This window comes from Mastacembelus armatus, chromosome 11 (assembly GCF_900324485.2).
Source record: "Mastacembelus armatus chromosome 11, fMasArm1.2, whole genome shotgun sequence".
Taxonomy (NCBI): Eukaryota; Metazoa; Chordata; class Actinopteri; order Synbranchiformes; family Mastacembelidae; genus Mastacembelus; species Mastacembelus armatus.
The window spans coordinates 22,606,944-22,625,577 of NC_046643.1; the positions used below are offsets into that span (position 1 = coordinate 22,606,944).

The following is an 18,634-nucleotide window of genomic DNA, read 5'->3' on the forward strand; positions in this document are numbered from 1 at the left end:
AAAACTCTCAACAAATATCTGGAAACATCTGCAGCTTTCACCCCTTCAGGTGAAAACCTGAGGGTTTAATGACAAACACCTTTTACTGGAAATCATTTCCTTTGTGCTAATTATCACTGCCATTAAAAAAAAAAAAAAAATCAACCAAAAAACTACAAACCATATTAACTGCACCTGTGTCACCTACAGGCCACAACCACAAAGCCCCAGGTTTTTATTTCTATTCTCAATTTTCACACAAAATAATCTCAGTGGAAACAAACATAAATCAGGGGTGTTTGTGGAGCGATGAGGAGGCTGTGACCTTCCATCAGACTCCTCTTCTTCTTCTGTGGTCGTTTAATGGTAACGGCCGAAGCATCAGCTGCACCAGCTCCATCAGCTCAGACTCCACAGGCAGACACCAGGCTTCACTCACTTTTCATCCTGATCATGAACATTTGATGGAAACCTGACCAGAGTGTGGTGTCGCTACTTCCTGTGCTGCCTGAAGCCTCCAGAGGGTCTGAGGAGACGTTTCTTGTCAAAGTGTTGATCTAAAAATATTTTCAAGAGAACAGAGACACCAGACTTCCCCAATCAGTCATCCCCCAATCAGTCGTATCTGGTTAGACCCCCGGTGGGGCTGATCGGCCCCGAGGCCTCGTCTCTCCACGCAAACGTTTCTAAAAAGACCAGAGAGCAGCAGCTTCTCGTCAGTCTTTATTAAACATCTTGGTTTGCACGACAGATAAACAACAGAACCAGCCTACAGCCTACATCACCTCTGGCCCTGGCGCTGCAGCCGGGGGACTGAACTCTGCTGCTCTGAGTTTATCGGCCTCTTACAAAATGTTGTGGTGGTGCAATACTTCAGTACAGCTTTGTCACAGTGACAAAGATCCAATCAGTATTTCATTTTCAGGGATCTATTTATTTCAGCATTCTACTTCCTGTTATGTGGTAAACATGCTTTGTTTGTTCCAAACTGAAGAAACAAGCAGAATGTTAGTGAATTTTATTCACTGTGAGCCCAGTGATCGTCCAATCAGAGATGAGCTGCGTCTGATCCAGACCCTTTAATTGAGGCATCGATCAGACAGATTATCGACGAGGATCAGGGACAGGATGGCATTTAGTCGCAGCATCCAGCTGACGGAGATAAGGGCGTTCATTAGATCCACACAGGCAGAAACAGACAGAGCAGCCCTGTGCTCTGACAGCCTGCTGTTGATACTGAGGTTCTGGCCTTTCACCAGAGTCAATCTGATGTTGGAACAGGCGGAAACTGCAGAGAATAGTCAACAAAGGGAAGTCACAGAATAAAGAGAAAGAGAAATATGAAATGAAATAAACCCCTGTAGTTAATATTAGCTACCCAGCGGTATATAAAGTACTTCAAATTAGAAGTATATAAGGTAGTTAACGTCAGCTACCCAGCGGTATATAAAGTACTTCAAATTAGAAGTATATAAGGTAGTTAACGTCATCTACCCAGCGGTACATAAAGTACTTCAAATTAGAAGTATATAAGGTAGTTAACGTCAGCTACCCAGCCGTACATAAAGTACTTCAAATTAGAAGTATATAAGGTAGTTAACGTCAGCTACCCAGCCGTATATAAAGTACTTCAAATTAGAAGTATATAAGGTAGTTAACGTCAGCTACCCAGCGGTACATAAAGTACTTCAAATTAGAAGTATATAAGGTAGTTAACGTCAGCTACCCAGCGGTACATAAAGTACTTCAAATTAGAAGTATAAAAGGCTGTTAACATCAGCTTTAAGCTGAAATGAACATTTGGTTGGTTTGTTGTTGTGAGGAAGGAATCAGCTGCAGTCCAAACAGTCCTGAAGAACTGGACTTGTAATAATCACAGTGGATTTTACAGCTAACTCCTGGTCTGTTTCCTGAGGACCACAAATGCAGCTCATCTGGCTTTGTGAAACACATTTTCACAGAATTGCCTTCTCATCTATAATCAAATTCTAAATGTGTGTTTGAATTAGCTTTCATTTAGTTTCTGCTTTTTTTTTACTCCCATCAGACCATACTAAACCCTATAAACCCTGTACTACCTCACTGTAATCCTAATGAATCATGAAACTGTTATTGTGACATTACCATCAAAGTACTTTGAGTAGCAAAAATCTTTACCTTTGACCCTTTGACCTCACCTCGTGAAGTCCCTAAGTGAACATCCTGGTGCCGTGTGTTGACTTTGTGCATAATTTTAAAAACTGTGGTGTTTGTGACACCTGTGCTGCATTGAGTTCTTGTGGGCTAAAGTTCAACTAATCTACACAAAATTCACCTTTGCATGAAAAAAAAAAACCTGTTACCTGAGATGTATCTGTTCTGGTCACACTAAACCGAAGCCAAACCTTCACCATCTGTACATACAGTCATTCAAGAGCCTGATCACTGTATAAGTAACTTATTTTAATAAAAAAGGCCTTTGAAATATATTATACAACAACATATGTACAGTGTGAGAGAAGCCAAAGGGCACTGTTTTGTCTGAAACACTTACTCCACAGCAGCTGTCTGCACCTGCTCTACTAAAACGAGAGAGAAAGAAAAAAAGAAAATTAAAAAGAGTCCAAAAGAAAAAAACTGTTGAACTTTTGTTTTACACAACATTGTAAAATTCTGTATGTCATGGTGTGTCAAAACTTGGATGTGTGGCTGAACTGTCTGGGGCAGGGAGGAAATTCAAAGCTGAAGGTCTTCCGGTTTTGTCAGTGTTTATTTTCAGCTGAACCACCCAGACTTCAGGTGTTGCTGCTGCTCTCTCCGACACACTTGTGGCTTTTGACCTGCGACTGCCAAGTGAATCTTTTGTCACAAACGCCGCAGCTGAACTGTTTCTGCCCTGTATGAACAGAGAAGTGATACGTCAGATTTGCTTTTTGAGAAAAACTTTTAGCGCACACTGGGCAACTGTACGGTTTCTCTCCTGTGTGAACGGTCATGTGTTTTTTCAGCCCTCCCTTTTGTGTAAAGCTTTTTTCGCAGTATAAGCAACTGAAAGGTTTCTCCCCAGTGTGGATTCTCATGTGGTTCACCAAAGCGCTACGCACAGCAAAGCTGGTGTCACAAAACGAGCAGCTGAAAGGCTTTTCTCCTGAGTGACACCTCATGTGACGAATTAGGTTTGGCCTCTGAGAAAAGGTTTTACCACAAACTGAGCAGCTATAGGGTTTCTCTCCTGTGTGGTATCTCATGTGTCTCCGTAGACTGTCCTTCCGACCAAATTTTCTTCCACATTCACAGCAGACAAATGATTTTTTGGCTGCTTTACATTTGAGGTGACTCACAGAGACTTCATTAGTTTTCTCAAAGTTTAAAACTGGCTGAGGATCTCCAGTCTCCTTACAATAATGATCACTATTTTCAGTCTCAGGTTCAGAGGACTGCAAAGTCTTGTCATTCCTGACTGACTGCAGAAGTCTGTGTGGACCTGGGCTCCTGACTGGTTCTGGTCTGCCACAGTAATCCCCTCCCACAAAGTCTCTGTGGTCCTCAGTTTGGCTCTGATGAAGCTGTGAGAACTGAGCTTTCTCTTCATGATCATCTTCAGTCTTCACAGGGACAGGGGTGAGTGGGAACTGGATGATACCAGCCTCCTCCAGACCTTGAAGCTGCTCTCCCTCCTGACTGGTCCAGACTTCCTCCTGTTCCTTTTTAATGTGTGGGGACTCTGCTGGTTCCTGGTCCTCTTTGATGTGAGGTGGCTCTGGTGGATCCTGATCCAGACTCTGGCTCCAGTCCTGCTGTTCAAGGGGAACCTCTTCTTTCCTCATCAGCAGCTGCTGGAGGTCTGCAGAAAACACTGAAATATAAACAGTCAGAGAGAGTGGACATCTATGAGCAAAAAAGAAAGTGTGACACTGCTTGGCAATGATATTCACCAAAGCCAAATACTTCTAGTCCATGAGAAAACCCTTTACCAGATGTAAACAAGGTGTGGGAGGCGGGCAGGCTATGAAAAAAGTCACCAGTGAATGAAGTAAGTTGAAGACTTTGGAAAATGATAAGAGAAAGTTTATCATTCATTAAAATGAGATGACAGATTTTTGATGGGCTGCAGGTTTCATTGTCTGAAGGTCTGTACTCAGAATTCACAGCCTTTCAGGAAATGCTTTGAGCTACGTAGATACACTGACTTAAATTACAAACCCCAAAACATGTTAGTCACAATGACAGCTATAAGGGTGATTCAGACAGTTGTCCTTAATGTCCTCATCAAACTCTGAAGGGGATTTTTCAACTCACTTATGCACCTCCTTGGAAGGTTTCACAGTGTAATAAAAACTGCTGCATCCCAGATATCAGACCTGTGTGGTTCTTCAGCCCTGCTGGTCCCAGTGGACTCAAGTCCCCACATCCCTGACTCAGCAAAGACTGAAATAAGACTGAAAACTTAAATATTAAATTACACCAGAGTCCAATTTGTCCGACTGTCTTCGATGCTACTTTAATGATAATATTATTGTATGTACCTTGGTTGCAGGAAAGCTAACGCTCTTTAGCTGAGCTAGCCGCTAGTGTGCTGCTGGCTCAGCTACTGTTAGCTTAGCTTAGCTTAGCTAAGGTCAAAAACAAACCTGTCTGTCGCCGCTTTGTCTCAGGTGTTAAACCCACATGGAGCAGTTCGCGGTGGCGGAGATCCAGCTCCTCTTCATAGTCGGAGATGGTTTTCTCGAGATGTCCAAAAATCTCCTCGACAGCCGCGTTTAGCCGCTGGCTGACAAACAGCTTCAGACTCTGGAGTCTGGACATCTTCCACACGCGACACGATCGAAACGCCGGAGCTATTTACACCTGTTGATCAAATCCAGGTGCTTGTATGCCTCATTCCGCTAATAGTGTCACATCTGACCGGATACTAGTGATTACTTCCGGGTCTTGTTTCAAAATAAAAGCACTTGTCCCGCCGCTTTGAGACGAAGTAATTTCTGTTTGCTCCACGAAAACTGTTCTTTCTATTAAAGAAATTACAACTGTCTGCTCTGTATGAATGAATGGCAGCATTGTCTTTCGGTATTTAAGTATTTCACTGAAAACACTTTTAAACTGAATTAACTGAGCATTTTAAGAAACAAGTTAAACATAATTACACAGCAGATCGTTAACTTTCCTCAGTCCTGAACTCAAAGCTCAGAGATGAAGCAGTGGAAGCAACAGATTCAGTGGTAAAAATAAATATGTTTTGTCGATGTGTGTCTGTGTTTCAGCAGCAGGACTGAAGCCCCAGTTTGGACCAGGATCCAACAGAGCCCTCACACATTGATGAGGACCAGGAGGAGGTCTGGACCAGTCAGGAGGAGAGCAGCTTCAAGGCCTCGATGAGGCTGGTATCACCCACTTCCCCTTCACCCCTGTCCCTGTGAAGAGTGAAGATGATGATGCAGAGAAGCCTCAGTCCTCACAGCTTCATCAGAGCCAAACTGAGGAGAGAAGCTATTGAATGGCAGGACTGAAGTACGTGACATGACGAACTGAGCTCTGCAGAGGTGAGAGAGGACATCACTACAACGTTATTATCTCAAGTGGTTTGTGTCTCTTTCGTAACCAGATCGTTTATCAATGATGGAAGGCACAAACTCTGATCAGTGATTGTGTCTGTGCTTCCTTTTCTCTCCGACGAAGATGCTGTGCAAACTGACAAATGAAGTGGGTGTTTTGTTCTTTAGCTTTGACTAACTTTGACATTTGTTTTATTACTGTGCATTGTTGAAGGGCACACAGACAAACAAAGCAGTGAAGGAGAATAAAGCTGCAGAGAAACTTTCTAATACCTGGTAAAAATGAAAGACAGGCTAATGACAGCAGATTAGACTGAATACACATTTAACACACAGACAGGTTTATGTTCACATAGAGCAGAGTTTACACAGTCCCACATGAGCAATGATGGCAAATGATTGACACTTCTAGAAAAGAGAGGTATGTATTTAATTTCACTCCATCCTTCACATTAGTGTGACAGTGTTCACTGTTGACGTGTGTGGAAATGTTACTGCTTGGTCTTTTTCACTGCAGGAACTTAAGCAAATGTCATATTGTTCCGATCAGGTTTTATTGTTTAATAAATCCAGTCACTATGATGTCACAGTTCTGTGCTGACACCTGTTCAGGTCATGCACATTAAATACACCACATAGAGTCTCTGAATGGGATTTGTACACAAACACAAGACACAGAATCAAATGCTGTAATTTCCAGACGTCTTTGGTGTTTCTCATCATAAAATATTACAAGTAATGAAAATAATTTCACAGGCACCATTTATTCTTACACAATCAAGCTGTTAATTCCTTTATGTGAGCAGTACTCCAATATTTAATTGTGACAGCTTCATTTACCACTGCTGCTCTCTGCAGAACACGCATGTCTTTTAAACTGCGACTGCCAAGTGAATGTTTTGTCACAGACAAGGCAGCTGAAAGGTTTCTCACCAGTGTGAGCTGCCATGTGTCTTGTCATGTGTCCCTTTCGTGAGAATCTCTTACCACAAATGGAGCAAGGAAAAGGTTTCAGCCCAGTGTGGGTTCTCATGTGCTGAACCAGAGTGTGTCGCTGAGTGAAACTGGTGTCGCAAACTGAGCAGGAAAATGGTTTTTCTCCTGTGTGGATTCTAAAGTGTGCAACTAAATCAGAGCGCTGCCTGAATCTTTTACTGCACAGTGAGCAACAAAAAGGTTTCTCCCCGGTGTGGACTCTCATGTGTTTATCTAGTGACCAACCGTGACTGAACCTTGTATTACAGACTGAACAGCTGAAAGGTTTTTCCCCTGAATGACATCTCATGTGAGCAATCAGGTGTTCTCTCCGAGTGAATCTTTTAGTGCAAAATGAGCAGCTGAATGGTTTCTCACCTGTGTGACATTTCATGTGTCTTTTCAGATTTGTCTTATGGCCAAATGTTTTCCCGCACTCAGAGCAGATAAACTTGTCACTGTGATGCACTTTAGGTTTCACAGAGTTTAAATCAGATTGAGTTTCTCTCATCTCTGTCCAGTCTTCATCAGTGACATCAGTTTCAGAAGAGTCCTGAGTCCTGTCATCAGTACCTGGTTCTGAAAGTCTATGTGAATCCGAGTTCTTGATCGGTTCCGGTACTCCACAGTCCTCTCCTCCCACACAGTCTCTGTTCTCCTTAGTTTGGCTCTGATGAAGCTGTGAAGACTGAGGTTTCTCATCATCATCTTCACTCTTCACATGGACAGGAGTGAGTGGGATCTGGGAGATATCAGCCTCCTCCAGCCCTTGAAGCTGCTCTCCCTCCTGACTGGTCCAGATTTCCTCCTGTTCCTTTTTGATGTGTGGGGGCTCTGCTGGATCCCAGTCCTCTTTAATGTGTGGGGGCTCTGGTGGATCCTGGTCAGGTCTGGAGCTCCAGTTGTGCTGCTGGCCATCTGCAGGACAGAGTGAAACACATATTACACATTATTTTACCATTGAATTTCAACACCCTGAGATTAAAATTAAGTGTTTATGTGTATTTAATCTAAAATGTTACTGTGACCTGGAGCCAAGTGGAGTCATCATGGTGCCTCCATGTATTTACATGCAGTAGATCACCTGGTTTATACCTGTCTGCTTTATTCTTTGCACTTATCAGCCTCAGACGCCTAGTATCTCAGGCCATAATACCAACACTGGAGAAAGAAAACACTAAAAAGAAAATCACAAAATGGCATTATTCCCTTCATTAAGGTCTGGCGGCATCAAAATATTTCAGGAAAAACTCTGGATTCGCTCTTTTATTTTGAATTCTGATTCAAACCGGATGCGCACTGGACATCTGCTCTGATTTAATGTACTAAAGTCATTTAGCGCTAAAGTAGTTAGTCGTTTGTTCACAGCTGTAAGTAATGCGTGTGTGATTTGATAAAACGGATCAATAAGCGACTATATCGCTCAAAACATCATTACCGTAATGTTGAGAAAATGGCCGCGCTCCGGGTAATTCGGCCGCAATCAGCCGCTGCTTCTCCAACGCGCTCAGCATTTGGACTTCAGACACTTTCACACAACCACAGCAGCTGAGCGGCACAAAGTCCGGCCACACACGTTAACCCGGACTCAGGCCGGCTCTGGGTCTCCCCGGGTCTTTGTCTAATGCTTTGAAAAGTGAGGAGGTGACGGCGAAACAAACTGGACGCCATTTTAGGGCAAAGAAAAATCACTTCCGGTTGCCGTCAAAATAAACCTAGGTTAATTTGAACAAACCCGATAAACAGACGCGTTTTACTAAATTATATCTTAGTTTAATACCAATCATTTGATTTAACTAAGTTACATCTTAGTTTAATGCCAATAATTTGATTTAACTTAGTTTAATGCCAGTAGTTTCTGAATCACCTCTGACTGTTCACCTGCTGTAGTTGGCCACTCCAGTCGTCGTTGGTCAGTCCAGCTGCTTCAACATCTGCTCTGCACTCTTCATTGTAAGAAGTGTAAACCTGACTGAGGCAGCGGGGCTGATACCTCTCACCTGTATGATGCCAGGCACCACCATGAAATATTTCTAATCTAAAAAATTAACTTTATGAGGAAAAAGGCATAAAGGCTGTAACAAGTTGAATTTATGACTTCTGAAGACATTTTAAGACCTTTATGACGTCCAGTCTGGCAAAAAATTCAATATGGAGAAAAATCACTTGAGTTCATTTTAAAAAAATAAAACAAATGACTTTGACAGTCATTTTTGGACTCTATTTTCTAGCTCCAGTTTGTAAAGTCTGCAACATCAATGTTTGTAATGTTTTTTTAAGAAAATTGAATTCAACTTTTCCACAATCTTTACAAAACAGAAAATTGAGCTGCATTACATGCATCCTGCTCTACCACAAAATGGCTTCCATCTAACTCTGGTTAGGAAAAAGTTGCAGGGACAAAAATTGCACCAGTTACTGATATTCACTCTATATTTATGCAGAGGGCACAATACTGAAAAATAGGGTTCCCCCATAATCCACTTTGTAATTTAAACCCTGAAAACATTGAATAACAAATAAACACATTTCATTATTCAGCCTCTGTCTTTGTGTTTTTTAATGTATGGCCAAATATTGTTGCCTTTTTATAAACTGTCCACAGGTTTGTATTATTTGATTTTTTATATGTCTATTATTACATCTGGGTTTTCAATATTTATTTTTTCATTAGATGCAATGATTTGTTACTGCATTCGGATACAGAACGTTTCCAGAACACATGCCCAGTTGCTTGACTGTAGGCCCAACCTTACCCAATAAATTCAGGGCATATTTACCTGCCAAAATAAAGCTTTTTACAAAAACCATAAAAGCAGGTCTTCATTTTTACTGTTATTAGTGTTGTTTCATAGGTCAGCAAAAATAACCAGAGAAAAACTAGGACAGATCTCTAGCAGTTACTACTAAAATATGATTTTATACAAGAGTCCAAAAAAAGACAACATGCCAAAGGAGTTCTCGTCAGTGCTCAACAGCTGTTCTTCTGTTTGTCCAGACTCTTCAAACTACAAACTGATGTTTTATCATAACATGATGCTACTAAAAGGCAAAACAACATTTCCTGGTTGAGGCTAATATTAAGTGACATAATAGAGTTAAATGTGAGGCAAACAGCAGCAGTAACTCATCAGGTTTAGGCAGTTTGACACAGCAGATAAGTGTCTTTGGATACAGTCTAACCACAGACCCCACACAGACACAGAGTGTGACTGGCCATTGTCTTCTCTGGTTGCTGCTTTCTGTCTGCAGGGCCTGATGAGCCTCCATCAGCAGCCAGTTGAGTGGGCTGCTCTTCCCCCCTGCACATATTGTTGGTTTTTTTCCTTTGGTCTGTGCAATAAAAACATCAATCCAGCACATTTTCGGCCCTTCACTCTCTTCACTATGAACTTTTACAGGTTCATTGTACATTCTTTTTTTTTGGTTTACACTGCTGTAAATAAATGTAGGCTGTGACAATAGTTTGCATCGCTTGTAATTTCCCCTACAAACATTTAAAATCACCTCATCTTCATGTCTTTGGACTGTGGGACTGAGGAAACACAGGCAGATGTGGAAAAAACAGGTTGTATTTGAACCTGCAGTGGGCCTATGGTACTAACCACTGAGCCACCATGTTACTGTCTGTATTTAACTTATTTCTCTATTAAATAGAGTTCTTCTTTCACCTTTGTATATTGGCGCAGGACTTCATGATGAAAGTTGAGTTGTTGTGGGAAGGAACCACTGCAAAACAACAGTATATTTTGTGGATCTTCTGCCCTATTCTACATTATCAATGAAAGATTTTTTGATCAATAAAAAACTGACTAGTTATGACAGCCAAACAATCAACATGTTGTGATTACAAGACATGAATCAAGGAGGCCTGATGTGGCTATATCCCTGACCACCTCCCCAACTCAAAGTCATCATCTTTTGACTGAAGCACCATCATCATGTGTTCACTGGTTCATCAGGGTCAACTTGATTTTGTCCTTTGGCTGAATCTGTATCTGCACACTCATTCCCCTGACTGTCGGCTGAATGCAGCTTCATGTGTCTCTTCAGATGTCCTGTAACAGTGAAGCGTTTGCTACAGACAGAGCAGCTAAATGGTTTCTCTCCCGTGTGGATTCTCATGTGAATCTTCAGGCTCCCCTTTTGGGCACAGCTCTTACCACAGATGTTGCAGCTGAATGGTTTCTCTCCCGTGTGGACTCTCATGTGTTTGGTCAAGTCTCCTTTCTCTGCGCAGCACTTTCCACAGAATGGACAACTAAACGGTTTCTCACCTGTATGGACTCTCATGTGTTTCTTCAAGTCTGTTTTCTGAGCACAGCCTTTCCCACAGACCGAGCAACTGAAAGGTTTTTCCCCGGTGTGGTACTTCATGTGTCTGTTGAGATGTTCTTTGACATGAAAGCTTTTATTACACAACGAGCAGGTGAATGGCTTCTCTCCTGTGTGGATCCTCATGTGTCTGGTCATATTTCCCCTCCCACTAAAGTTCTTTCCACAGAATAAGCAGCTGTATGGCTGCTCTCCAGTGTGGCACCTCATGTGAGCCGTCAGAGAGCCGCTGTCTTTAAATGATTTATCACAACCTGTGCAAGGAAATGGTCTCTCGCCTGTGTGGTCTCTGATGTGTCTGTTCAGATTTCCCTTCAGGCTAAATCTTTTACCACAATACGAGCAAGGAAAGGGCCGCTCCTTCGCTGAGGACCCAATATCACTCTCTGGGCCTTTGCTGTTCTTAACTATCTCTAAACCTGACTGAGCTTCATTTGTTTGAGTCCAGTCACAATCACTGTCATCAGTTTGGTTGGAGTCCAGAGAATTATCTTCACTAACTGGTTCCAAAAGTCTATGTGGACCTGAGTTCCTGGCAGGTTCTGGTACTCCACAGTCCTCTCCTCCCACAGAGTCTCTGTTCTCCTCAGTTTGGCTCTGATGAAGCTGTGAGGACTGCGCTTTTTCTTCATCATTATCTTCACTCTTCACAGGGACAGGAGTGAATGGGAACTTGTTGATATCAGCCTCCTCCACCCCTTGAAGCTGCTCTCCCTCCTGACTGGTCCAGACCTCCTCCTGTTCCTCTTTGATGTGTGGGAGCTCTGATGGATCCTGGTCCAGACTGGGATTCCAGTCCTGTTGTACTGGGAAACCCTCTTCTTTGCTCACTAGCTGCAGATTGACATCTGCGGGAAAACACAGAAAAAGATTGAGGAAAACATATTCATGACTCAGGTCCTTCAAAGCTTTTTGATTAAGGACTCAATCGTAATAAGATTTTCTGCAGGTCCTCTGAACTAAGGTGTTACAGACTTAATAACTCACAGGTTTCTGATACTTTTACTGCCACACCTGAAGCTTCACGTGTTGAATGAGAGATGCCTGATATTTGCTCATGGTTCTTTGTTTTCTACCAACATCAGGATGTTATGATCCAGATCCTCCTCCAGATGTTCCTAATATCTATTTTCAGTGTGGATGGAAGAAAAAAAAAAAAAATCAACCACAAACTGGATTCTCTGTTCAGACTTTATTGACCACAGACCCAGAGACTGTGAGCAGTCTGGACAAACACCACCCTGACTCACATGTATACCAGGTATTCACACAATGTTTATGTGACATAGGTATTTTCAGCTCCACCAGCAGAGCTATTAAAACACAGAAACTGTCTCCACCTAAATGCTACGCCTGTCTCCATGAGGACCTGGTCTGCTGCTCCTCAGGTCTCCTCTCTGTCCTACTGATAAACAACATCTAATCACAGTATCCTATAAGCTCTAAACAGTGTCACTGTTGTGAGCAGCAAGAAGCTGGTGGAGCAGTGGAACCAGCAGAGAACAGTCAAACATCTGCTGGTTCCAGTTTATCAACAACTGCTTCTCTTCATTACTTCTGATCTAAAGTCGGCACCTTTAGGTTCTGAGATGTTGTGAGAAGTTCTACTTGTCCGGTTTCTTTATTGACAAATGAATCAATGGAAAAATAATAACCAGCAGATTCATCACAAACACTTGTGAACAAATAATTACTCAGTCCATCTTCAGACTGCAGCTCTTAGTTATCAGACATAAAAGAATCTGTTATTGGACATAAAACGTCAGTTTAACAAGAAGAAACAATGATGGTTGGTTTGTATTTAAAACTACAGCTCCCATGAATCTTTGCTGGTGATGCTTGTCGAGTTATTGTTATTGTTTATGCCAAAGAGAAAACTTCAAAAACTGCTTCAGGATCAACCTTCAGCCTTTGGGGGCTGATGCCAACAGTATAGTTTTGCATATGGACGTCAGGGACACGTCGCTACCAACAACTTTGAGGCAGATACATCAAATGTTGAGTTAAACTTCTTCCACAAACCCACTGAAAACAAAACGAATCAATTATTGTCTGCAGGAAACAGCATCAGGCTGCGTTTTAGTTTCGCCTCAGATATGACCCCAAACCTTCAGCTGGAGTTTATTTTGAAAAACTCGAACAAATTGGTTTCTTAAGGTTCTGCGCCCAAAGCTGAACCCTCACTTCAGCATCAGGTGCAGATGCCACAGGCCAGGTGGACCTGCAGGACTCCAGGTGAGAATTAGTTGTAAAACCACATCATTTTATTGCACATGACAAACTCAGAAACCAGGAGCAGCTAAATCTTCATAAACCTGCTGCATCAGTCTGTTTTGTTGCTGTCATACACGCACGCGGGTGGGATGCGTCACTGGCCGTGGTGCTGGGTCTGGGGAGCGGGGACTGACCTGCTCTGTGCAGCCGGACCTCGGGCTTCAGCACGGCATCGAGCAGCCTCCTCTGGCGGCAGACCTCCCGCTCGGACCGCTCCACCCGGCCCTCGTACTCCGCCACGGTCTCCTCCAGCAGAGCGACGATCTCCTCCGCGGCCGCCGTCAGCCGCTCGGTGAGCAGCGCTCTCAGCGCCGGGATCTCCGCCGCCGCTCCTCCTTTCTCCGCCTGCAGCAGGAAGTCTTCGGCGGCCGCGCTGATCCGCTCGTGGACCGACACCCGCAGCAGCCGCACGGCGCACATCGTCCCGCTTTTCTGCGCACTTTCAGCGTCCGGCGAACAAAGGCGGCCGCGGGGAGGTAAACACTGGCCCCGAGTTCCGCGTCGACGACGCTTCGCTGTCAGAGAGCGAAGCGGCGGAGCGAACAGCGACCCCTGCTGGACTGGAGGAGGAACGGGTCCGACAGGCTGACCAGACCGGCTGCTTCAAAATACTGTCCGAAATACAAATTTCAGGCTTTTGTAGTTTTACTGCACTAAATGTATAGAACAAGATGAATTAAAAAAGTACAGTCTATAAGGTAGTTAACGTCTGCTACCCAGCGGTATATAAAGTACTTCAAATTAGAAGTATATAAGGTAGTTAACGTCAGTTACCCAGCGGTATATAAAGTACTTCAAATTAGAAGTATATAAGGTAGTTAACGTCAGCTACCCAGCGGTATATAAAGTACTTCAAATTAGAAGTATATAAGGTAGTTAACGTCAGCTACCCAGCGGTATATAAAGTACTTCAAATTAGAAGTATATAAGGTAGTTAACGTCTGCTACCCAGCGGTATATAAAGTACTTCAAATTAGAAGTATATAAGGTAGTTAACGTCAGCTACCCGGCGGTATATAAAGTACTTCAAATTAGAAGTATATAAGGTAGTCAACGTCAGCTACCCGGCGGTATATAAAGTACTTCAAATTAGAAGTATATAAGGTAGTCAACGTCAGCTACCCGGCGGTATATAAAGTACTTCAAATTAGAAGTATATAAGGTAGTCAACGTCAGCTACCCAGCGGTATATAAAGTACTTCAAATTAGAAGTATATAAGGTAGTTAACGTCAGCTACCCGGCGGTGTATAAAGTACTTCAAATTAGAAGTATATAAGGTAGTTAACGTCAGCTACCCGGCGGTATATAAAGTACTTCAAATTAGAAGTATATAAGGTAGTTAACGTCAGCTACCCGGCGGTATATAAAGTACTTCAAATTAGAAGTATATGAGGTAGTTAACGTCAGCTACCCGGCGGTATATAAAGTACTTCAAATTAGAAGTATATGAGGTAGTTAACGTCTGCTACTCGGCGGTATATAAAGTACTTCAAATTAGAAGTATATGAGGTAGTTAACGTCAGCTACCCGGCGGTATATAAAGTACTTCAAATTAGAAGTATATGAGGTAGTTAACGTCAGCTACCCGGCGGTATATAAAGTACTTCAAATTAGAAGTATATAAGGTAGTTAACGTCAGCTACCCGGCGGTATATAAAGTACTTCAAATTAGAAGTATATAAGGTAGTTAACGTCAGCTACCCGGCGGTATATAAAGTACTTCAAATTAGAAGTATATAAGGTAGTTAACGTCAGCTACCCAGCGGTATATAAAGTACTTCAAATTAGAAGTATATAAGGTAGTTAACGTCAGCTACCCAGCGGTATATAAAGTACTTCAAATTAGAAGTATATAAGGTAGTTAACCTCAGCTACCCAGCGGTATATTTTCTGTTGTGTGTGCAGAGCAGTAAACAGAAGTATACATATTTTTACAGTATATATTTTATTACAAAAGTCAAATATTAAAGTAAAAATCTGTTGGTTCTTCTAAATGTCTCTCAATGGTTTTGTATTTTTGTCTTTTGATAAAACATTTGTGTTTCAATATTTAAAATCTTCAGACATTTTGACAATAAACCTCATTTCATCCGGTTTGACGTTTTACTCCAGTAAAACTTCGCAGAAACCTCAGCAAATAGTTCTCAGGGCTTTTAATTTGATGGGGCCACACACAGAGTTCAGCCCATTAAAAAACAAAGTGAAAAAGCTTTTGTGAATCGAACATTGTCTTTTTACCTTCGTTTGTGTTTGACTGGTCAGAACAACGTGGGCAGTGGAAAAGTGCTGCTGCTGAAAACGTTTTGTAGAAACTAGTGAAGTGAGAAGATTTAATAAAAAACTTAAAGAACAGAAACAACACTCCCGTGAAGTTTAGATAGGTCTCAGAAACTTTGCCTTTTCTCTGATTTTGGATTTATAGTAAAATCATGTCACTGTATTTCACAATGTGAACATTAGGGGGCGCTTTTTTGTCTGATAAAATGTGTGAAACTTCAAGATTCATCAGTGTTTTCATCCAACATAGAATAAATTGCACCGTGAAACTGGAACCTCAACCAAACGGTTCTCACACTGTACTTTTTATTTCAATCTCTGCAGATCTGTGGGCTTTTTCATCCAGGTCATCGTTTACCTGCACAGCTACAGGTGGAAAGTGGACGTCTGACCAGGTATTATCTGCTGTGAAGTTACATGTCAGGTGTTGGAGACACAGTCCAGGGCTGTGTCCATAATCACTACCGGGTCACTCATTCAGCGGTCCCCTTCTGTGGAATAAAACCTTGAAGACCCGCCCCCCATACCTGAAGGTCCAGATGGGTGGAAGACAGGTGGTCTCACAGACCCCCTTGCCCTGTTTATGTCTGTGAAGGGCTGAATGGTGAGTCCTGTGAAGGCAGCAGGTCCACACTTGGACCACACACTGATTTCTGACAGAGGGAAGAGAACCAGCTACCTCAAACTAGTATCACCATCACTTCACAGAAGGGGGGTCTATGGGACCACCTATCAGCCACTGATGTGAGGTAGTTTAATAACCATCCAGACCTGGGCTCCCCAACCCTGGCAACATGTGACACAGCAGATAAACACCTGGGACTTCACACAAAGCTTCTGGGGTCAGAGGTGAAACCTGAAGAGGGTCCAGTTTCCACCTGTGGATCAGCAGGTGAACTCTCACGCTGCAGGTTAGGCCTGAATACAAGTCCCATCACCCGGAGCTTGTCTGTGTTCTGATCTGTTCAATAAAAGTGATAAACTGATCATTCGATCAATACTGAAGAGTTAGTGCAGTGAACTGATGAGGGGTTGTGATTGGCTGAGCTCCACCTGGTCCTGCGCTGAGGTGTCCTTAAGTCAAAGGTCACAGAGGTGACCTCTCCCACCTCAGATCAGGTAACCATCGCTGGTTTCTGCTTGATCAAACACACCTGCAAAACACAGTGGATACAACTGTTGACTATTGATGATGCAATCAGGCTCCTGATCAATAAAAACTGACAATCTTCAGCAGCTTTGATCAGATTTATTAATTTGTGTCTTCATGTTCTTAATGTTTGGAAGGTCAATAATATGATCAGACAAACATATTTTCAACTTATCTGAAAAGTGGAGCGACATCATGTTGCTGTAGATTATTGATTAACTTACACATGGGGGGGGGTGGGGCATTATCACAAAGACACAAGTAAATGTGTCTGTGTGTGAGACCTGCTCTGTGTGTGTGTGTGTGTGTGAGTGTGTGTGTGTGTGTGTGTGACAGAGAGACCTGCTCTCTGTGTGTGTGTGTGAGAGAGACCTGCTCTCTGTGTGTGTGTGTGTGAGTGTGTGTGTGTGAGAGAGACCTGCTCTCTGTGTGTGTGTGTGTGAGTGTGTGTGTGTGAGAGAGACCTGCTCTCTGTGTGTGTGTGTGAGAGAGACCTGCTCTCTGTGTGTGTGTGCCCTCAGTGCTGTAGCTGCTGCAGGTTCATCAGGATCATCAGAGGCCAGACCAGCATCTGGATTTCCTGTGGACACCAAACACATCAGCTCCTCTAATCACATGACATATGATCACATGATGCTCAGGTTAGATTCAAACACTGACATGTTTAATGTGTGCTGGCTGATTTTACTGGGGGAATCATCATCTTTCTGGAGACTCAGTGTAAGGTTAGCATTAGGCTAATGTTAGCTTAAGGTTAGGTTAATATTAGGCTAAGGTTAGCATAGGTTAGCATAAGTTAGGCTAATGTTAACAAAAAGAAACCTCTGAATGTTTAACTGGGAAACAGCTGCAGCACGTCTGGACCAGAGTCCAGTGAGAAACTGGCTGTTAACATTTCCACTGCAGGCTGGTTCTGGTTCATTATTAAGTGCTGATCTGGATAAAACCTAAATGAACACAGATGCAAGAGCAAATGATGATGTCAGATCTGTTATTGTGACATTTTGATGTTTCTGTTTAATGTTCTGGTAAAACATGTTACTTCTAAATGTTGGTAAAACATTACTACAGTGACCTACAGTAACCCAACAATGATCAGGTTTCTAAATTGGTTTTGGCCCAGATGTGCTGCAGCTCCTCCGCCTTGTCAGCTCTTTCCTGATAACAGCTGAACAACATCAGGAGGCATCCTCTCTGCCTGGATCTGAACTTTGGTAGCGGCACAGTCAGGAATCCCATTACTACACAAAATTGATAGAAACAAAACAAGAGGACGTGCCCCCCCTGTCCACTGGATCCTCATCCAGGGTCTAAATCACAGACTCTGGAGCTTTTTCAGTTCATGAACTTATTTCTTCCTGTGTTTGATTTATTTATTGGACAGGAACCATATGCTGTGTGTGATTCATGGACTAATTTGTTTGAAGTGAAATGTCTTCAGGATCATCAGCAGATCAAGTAGTTTCTTGAGGGTTTTCTCTGGATTTACACATCTGAAGTTGTTGAACTCGTTTTTGCTGCTGCGACCTCTGCATTGTTTGGCTAACTGGTTTATCTGTTTATTATTTGGTTTATCTGGTAGTTAACTGGTTTGTCTGTTTGTTAACTGATTTATTTGCTGGTTAACTGGTTTATCTGTTGGCTAACTCGTTTATTTGCTGGTTAACTGGTTTATCTGTTTGTTAACTGATTTATTTGCTGGTTAACTTGTTTATTTGCTGGTTAACTGGTTTATCTGTGTTAACTTTGGTTTAACTGGGTTGCCTCTGCTTCAATGAATTTGACGTTCTTACCAGAGAAGCAGTAAGTGATGCAGCGTTGCGTCCCCTCTCCGTGACTACGCCTGTAGTTGATGTGGAAACAGTCACTTGCTCTTCCTCTTGGTCGAGGAATCTTTCACTAAATTTTTCAAGGGCCTCGTTGCTGGCGTTACCTGAAAACACCACAGCAAAGGTTGTTGTTCGGTAAACGGCAGCCTGTGGTCTGCCGAGGCAAACACCTGTGTGACTTACTATAGAAGCTGTAATCGAAGGTGGCGTTGTAGTCGATGTCATAGTCTGGAGAAGGGGTGAAGTTGTAATCCTGAGCCTCAGAACCTGGAAACAACACACA

At 42.7% G+C, this 18,634-nt stretch overlaps 3 protein-coding genes across 4 annotated transcripts; all 3 read right to left on the reverse strand.

Moving 5' to 3' along the window:
* Positions 1 to 2,400: 2,400 nt before the first annotated feature.
* On the reverse strand, positions 2,401 to 4,859 carry LOC113126354 (zinc finger protein 32-like). 2 transcript variants are annotated; one of them, XM_033325437.1, is made up of 3 exons: positions 4,590 to 4,859; positions 3,161 to 3,814; positions 2,401 to 2,854 (listed from the first exon to the last, which is right to left on the reverse strand). In XM_033325437.1, exons 1-3 carry the CDS (start codon positions 4,762 to 4,764, stop codon positions 2,754 to 2,756), a joined length of 930 nt encoding a protein of 309 aa, XP_033181328.1. In that variant the 5' UTR covers positions 4,765 to 4,859; the 3' UTR covers positions 2,401 to 2,753. The 2 variants fall into 2 exon arrangements, with proteins under 2 accessions (XP_033181328.1, XP_033181327.1); XM_033325436.1 differs by having other exon boundaries at positions 2,401 to 3,814.
* A 1,186-nt stretch (positions 4,860 to 6,045) lies between these two features.
* LOC117152702 (oocyte zinc finger protein XlCOF6.1-like) lies at positions 6,046 to 8,155 on the reverse strand. The gene is made up of 2 exons (XM_033325438.1): positions 7,924 to 8,155; positions 6,046 to 7,403 (listed from the first exon to the last, which is right to left on the reverse strand). Exons 1-2 carry the CDS (start codon positions 7,997 to 7,999, stop codon positions 6,343 to 6,345), a joined length of 1,137 nt encoding a protein of 378 aa, XP_033181329.1. The 5' UTR covers positions 8,000 to 8,155; the 3' UTR covers positions 6,046 to 6,342.
* An 872-nt stretch (positions 8,156 to 9,027) lies between these two features.
* On the reverse strand, positions 9,028 to 13,698 carry LOC117152701 (zinc finger protein 37 homolog). Its single transcript, XM_033325435.1, has 2 exons — positions 13,229 to 13,698; positions 9,028 to 11,668 (listed from the first exon to the last, which is right to left on the reverse strand). Exons 1-2 carry the CDS (start codon positions 13,512 to 13,514, stop codon positions 10,425 to 10,427), a joined length of 1,530 nt encoding a protein of 509 aa, XP_033181326.1. The 5' UTR covers positions 13,515 to 13,698; the 3' UTR covers positions 9,028 to 10,424.
* Positions 13,699 to 18,634: the final 4,936 nt, after the last annotated feature.